Source organism: Pterocles gutturalis, unplaced genomic scaffold (genome assembly GCF_000699245.1).
Source record: "Pterocles gutturalis isolate BGI_N339 unplaced genomic scaffold, ASM69924v1 scaffold7698, whole genome shotgun sequence".
NCBI lineage: Eukaryota > Metazoa > Chordata > Aves > Pterocliformes > Pteroclidae > Pterocles > Pterocles gutturalis.
This window is the reverse complement of record NW_010120349.1, coordinates 26,210-32,209: the sequence shown is the minus strand read 5'-3', so window position 1 is coordinate 32,209 and position 6,000 is coordinate 26,210. Positions and strand designations below refer to the sequence as shown.

The following is a 6,000-nucleotide window of genomic DNA, read 5'->3' as shown; positions in this document are numbered from 1 at the left end:
TCGCCTCCATCCTCCCTGGGGCTGGCGGTTTCCTCCAGCCCTGCCAGAGCAGGAGGCTGTGGGGCAGGGATCTTGCTCAGCACTGGAGCCTTTGTGATCCTGAACCCAGGCCTTGATGTGGGACCATTGTTCGTGCAGCTGGGGAAATGGGAGAGCTTCACCCACCCTTCCTTTCTCCTGGGTACAGCCTGTAACTGCGCTGTCTTCCTTGCAAGAAGGGCTGTGATGTGCACAAGCAAATCCCTGCAAAAGCTGAAATCTCTCAGCTTTGTTCCTTCAGTTTTATTTCAGCCCAACGTAGCAGTGTTAACTCCGGTTTTTGTCTTCCCCCTCTATCCTTTAAGGCACAGAGGCTGCTGGCGCACAGGAGACCGCAGAAATCCTTCTTTGAGACGCTCATCAGGAGCCTGATCATCTTGTGCGTGGCTATAGCGGTGGTCTTGTCTTCCATCTCCGTCTGCGATGGCCGCTGGCTCTTCGCGAGGGGACAGCTCTTCGGACTGTGGCACTTTTGCACCGTTAGCAACAGCAGCGTCCTGAAGTGCGTCACTGACCTCAGCCTGGCCAGGGTGGAGGGGCTGAGCGTGGGGGTGATCCCCATAAGAAGCATGGTGTCCTTTGCCGTTGTGGTTGCCATATTTGGCCTGGAGCTCTTGATGGTCTCCCAAGTCTGCGAGGACACCAATGCAAGACGGAAGTGGTCAATGGGCTCGGTTCTCATCCTGGGCTCATTTTTGCTGTCGGCCACTGGGGTTCTGAGCTTCTCTATCCTCGTGAAGGACCACCTCACCTTCACGGGCTTCACGCTGACGTATTGGTGCGAGTTCATCGCTTCCTTTCTCTTCTTCCTTAATGGGATCAGCGGACTTCACATCAACAGCCTCACGCAGCCCAGGAGCAGGGTAGGCAAAATCTAGGCACAAAGGGTGTACTTCTGCCTTTGTGTAATCAGCTTTGCCAATTAGACTGGAAAAAAGGGAGCCTAATGAAGTTTGAAAAGGACACCTTGTCTTAAATTGTGAGCAAGGAGAAGCAGCATGAGTCAGTCTTCACGCTGTAGAAGCCGTACCCACCCGCCGATGAGTGCAGAGGGCTGCGCAACACCAGCAAAGCAGACACTGAGACTGGCTGCTGCTGAAATGCGTTTTTCTGGAGAAGCGGATTAAAGAAGAGGGCGTCCCTTTAACTCGTGGAGGGGTGGCAGGCTGCAATCTACACACGTGGGCTGTTTCGAGGCTTGCACAAATCCTGTACTGCTATGGGTCTGGTGTTGCTGTGCCTTCCCCTGTACTCTGGAGCCTGTGAAGAGTGTGACACCACTTCGATGTGTCTCAGGGACAGATAATTTGTGCCTGGCCATGCTCACTGGTGTGGAGTATTGAAAATCTTCACTGGATCTCACTCCTCCACTTCTCTTTCAAAAGAGAAAGGCACACAGATATTGATCTGGGCACCTGTTTTGTTTCCTCCTGGCTCGTTCCCTGTATCTGTCCTCTGCTCTCTGAGTTTTTCTGGGACACCTCTGACAGAGGCGCAGGAGATGGAGCAGTCTCGGGGCCAAGGGCAGATGCTGGGTGATGCAGGCATATGAGGAAGGGTTGCAATGTCTTCCTCAGGCAACAGTGCACATTCCTGTGCTCACAGCCTCTCCCCCCTGTCACCACTCCTCTGCCACCCCTGTAGGACATGTGCCAATCGGTCACCCAAACTGGCTCCCTCACAGCCCTTGCAAAGTTCACTGTAACAGGGCACTGCTCTTCCTGGTTTCTTTTTTGTCCCTTTGGGGCAGGAGGGACAAGCTCTGCAGGGGCTTTAGGTGGGCGCTGTGTCTGGGCAGACCGTGCTGCACCGCACCTTCTGGCATATGCTTTGGTTGTCAGGGTTTTCTGCTGGAGCGATGGGAAACCTCCTCATCCTGCAGCTGAGAGCCTCCTGGAGCATTTCTGCTGGGAAGAGAAAGCTCTCGGTCCTCCTGACCAGACCAAGTCCTTTTCTTCTGCTGATTAACAGTGGGCCTGGGAGGAGAAGCCCAAGATTGCCTAAGGAGCGGCTGATGGGGGGCAGCTCAAATTGCTCACAGCTGATGGAAATCCAAAGAGACTTGGCCAAAATTGTATTAAGGCTGGTTTTCCTCCTGCCAATGCCTGAGTCAAGATCTCTATAATTGCTGTACCTTTGAAGTTCCCAGTGGTGGCTGATGTAAAATGAGAAAAGACCCCAGAGATTGCGTTGCCCTGCATATGTCTTCGCTGTCCAACATACAGCACTCTGTTGCCCACAGATAAAAATGCTTTCAGATTATTTCAGGGTCTCTGGTTTAAAGTTTATTTTGTATTGTCTGGTAAGACTGCTTGTTTTTGTGTTAGGATAAATGTTTCTTCAAGTTTCATCTGTGTAGCTTGTCTCATAGCTGTTGAGCAAGGTTTTCATTTCCTGTGCAGCAAGTTTGACACAATTTTCCACCTGAAACAAAAGCATCGTGGCACAAAGGCGCGGAAGGCTGTGTAGGTGAGCCACAGGTAAACAGCTCTGTGTTTGAAAGCCCAGAGTCCCAAGTCCTGCCTGACTGTTGCTCCTGTGGACTCACTTGCCTTCATGAGGACAGTCTCCATTCCTTCTCAGATTTCCATGACTTTTTAAGATAACACTCCTAAGCCTGTTTTACGATGCAGTTTCAAACCAGGCTTGCTCTGGACAGTGCTGGTTGTGCTTTTCCACGTGAGTCTGCCTGTCTTTCTGGTGAGATGATGCACAGAGCTGTGCTACCCAGCCAACGCCTGAAGCTCTGGCAACGTTTGGGGCTTTGTCAGGGTTCATTGACCCTCTCTCAAGGACAAGGACTTGTGCCTTTAACCCACCTCTGGAAAACTACACCGTGATTGTGTCTGTTTTGTGAAGGTGCTTTTGATTTGCTCAATGGCACTGTTGAAGACCTGCTAGTGGGATTAACTTGCTTGTGTGAACAGTGCTCTTGGCTTTAGCAGAGATGCTTATCCCAGGGAGAGTCTGCAAAGTTCAGCCCCAAACTGTTGCACTGTGTTGTTACCAGGTGGAAGAGTGCCTTAACTAACCAGTGAATCGGTTGTGCATCGGGGTGCCCAGCCAGGCAGGACACTTCCCCTGTACGAGGTCACAGGTGTCCATGGCTTGTCTAGAAACATGGATGTAACTTCCAAGTGCCTTCTTGGTAACATCTAAAACTGGAAAACAATTCTGCATGTACTCCCTTTTGAGTTAGTGGGAGGCTGTGCCGTAGCCCGACTGAGCCCCAGCTCCCTGGTTAGAGGGAGGCAGTGGATAACTGGCCATTGAGTTCACCCAGAACTTGGTGCAATTGTGAACGATTTTAGGATGCCTTCTGCTAGCTGAGGAAGAGGCCTTTTGCTGAGGGTAGGGAATCCTCTAGGGAAACTCCAGTAACTTTTTTGCCAGCTGGCTTTGTATAGTACTGCTTGACTTAACTAATGCTGGGAGAAAATGTGTTTTAATGGCTAAATACTACAAAACAGGGTTGATTGTCTCAGAGACATCCTTATATACAGCAACCTGTGCAGCAAGGGGTAACTGTTCATTTTCTGAAGCCTGTGGAAGTGTCAAACAATATTCCTGAAGTTTGTTAAATAAATTTATTTGAAATAAGATAACTGTAATCTCTCTTTTTATATTTAGATATTGGGGTGCAGATTTAAGAGGCCAAGTGGGGTTTATGTAATCTCCCAGGCACTGCTTCTGTATGTTTACCCACTTAGACCAATGCAGAAGTGACTGCTTGGTGCTTTGCTGAGCTCCGACCAAGGGAGTTGAGCCTGTGTAGCAGCTGCACACTCCCCTTTCCTTTCCCCTCCAACGTGTCCACATCAACCCAAGCAGCCAGCCCGCTTTCTTGTTTTGCAAAACAAGAGGGGCAGTCAGCTCTGCTGCTTCGTGAGAATTACAGATAACCTTGGAGGCTCTTAATGATTTCCTGCCCTTGCATGTGCTCTGTTTACCAGCTAAAGAGCTCTTTCCTGTGTCCTTCACCTCCCTTTTCCCATACCGCACCCTGTGTCCGAGGCATCCTGCTCTTTTCCCTAGCTGTGCTTATTAGGCCTGCAGAAGTGGTATCCAAGTACACATGTATTTATACAGGTTTTTTTCCCTAAGTTCACTGTACTAAAAGATTTAGTTAAATGTCAGGAAAGCAGACTTCCAGCTTCAGCAGTGAATTAGTTTATGTAATCTCAAGTGAGTTAATTAGCACCTGGTGTTTTCTTTCTGATGGGAGAAGTCACTGGCCTGTTGCTAATGGTTTAATATCTCTTAAAAGGAGGGTAATGAACATCACCTCTTGTTAATGAGCTGTTTAGACTTGCTGAGTTACTGACTTTAATTGGAAACTTGTGCACAAACCATTGCTTGTGGATAAGAATAAGGAAATAATGGTACAGGGCATGCTAGCTAGGGAGATATCCTGGACTGTTATTCATATTTTGATTTTAAGTCTACAGTACCTTCACCAGCTTCCACGTGTAAGGTGGCCCTCATTTCTGGGTGAAAGAAAAGTCTGTCCCCAGGGGTTGTCCTGGAAGGGGTGTTGGCTGGATTCCTGGGGCCTCTCACCTTCACATGGATCCAACCCCTCTGAGTTGGCACCCCCCCTTCTGAAACAGCTCATTTCAGCTCCCCCAGTGCCCAGTGAGGCATTGCACAAAGTAATTATTCACTGCACAACAATACTGCTGCTGGATTCTGACAGTTTTGCTGTGAACTTCCTTGTTGCTGTGTTGGGAGAGAAAATCCATTAATCACTTCCTCTTAAATTCAGCCTTAGGTCTTAAGACTGCTGACGTTCAGGCTGCTCGAGCTGCTGCCTGGGCCGCTGGCTTGTGGAGCTGCACCGAGCCTCTCAGGGGACCTGGCGTGAATAGCCAGAGGCTGTCACAAGTGTCCCAGAGCAATGAGAACTACTTGACTGAAAGATGGACTAAAGAGTCCTATTTACTCAAACACCTGCCTTGCATTGAATACCAAGGAACAAGTATAGAGAAAGAGAAGAACTCTGAATATGGAGTTTGCGTACAGCCTGTGTCAGTGGTTTCAGGTCACTGATGCTGGAGTCTGTGTGCCTTGCACCCGTTCATCTCCCACTTTTTGTATGGATCACTGAGATTTATTTCCCTGTTCCTCCTCATCTGCTTATAAACTTGTCAGTGTTCCTGGGACTGCTCTTTTCTTCAGCATTTTTCAGATCGGTTAATCAAAAGAGATCCCCAGCAGGGAAGGGTGCTTCTGCATTGCCTGAGCAGAAGATGAGCAAGGTAAGAACCCATCCCACTATGGTGGAGTTTGGCAGCAGCTTTCTACATCCAGGTCACAGCACCACAATGCCTGGGGACACCTGCTTCTGGCACCTGCCTGAGTGGCCCTGCTATTCCCAAAGAGCTGAGGACTCAAAATGCCAGCTAACATCCGATAGTTTTTATGGACCCTCAGCTCTTCATACGAACCAGGCCAGTGCTTGAAGCAAACATGTAATACAGAATCTGTGAATACTGCCTTTTTTTGTTATTTCAAGCAAGGCAAATAAAACTAAAATGGCCATGTAAAAAAATAACTTACACTAGAACTGTTTTATAAATACAAAAAAACCTCAGCATTTTATTTTGGGGCATGTAGTTCTCCCCTCTTTCACCAGAACTCCTGTAAAAATAGGTGTCACATGCAGCCTGGGCTCCACCCCACCTTGTGCCATCAGTGCACATCCTAACTATGTGCTGCAGGGCTGAGCTCTTACACTGGCTTGTGGGACAGCCAATAATTGCATCAAATCTAATTAATTACATGTTATTGTATCTCTGAATCTATATTTCTTCATTTATGCCAGAAGGCGGCACTTGCATTTAAAATAAACATCTGCTTTGGCTTGACTGATGTATATTCCCTGTCTGAGAATTAAACATTTGTTTCCCTCTTGGTTTTATTTGTAGACCAGAGAGAAAATTAGGCTAATGGTTGTATCTT

The 6,000-nt window shown here is 48.3% G+C and overlaps 1 protein-coding gene across 1 annotated transcript; it reads left to right on the top strand.

Moving 5' to 3' along the window:
- Positions 1–344: 344 nt before the first annotated feature.
- On the top strand, positions 345–917 carry TMEM37 (transmembrane protein 37; the record flags this gene model as incomplete). The annotated part of the gene is made up of 1 exon (XM_010076867.1): positions 345–917. A coding segment is annotated over one exon (573 nt), but the record flags the coding sequence as incomplete, so codon positions are not given.
- Between the last annotated feature and the right edge of the window lie 5,083 nt (positions 918–6,000).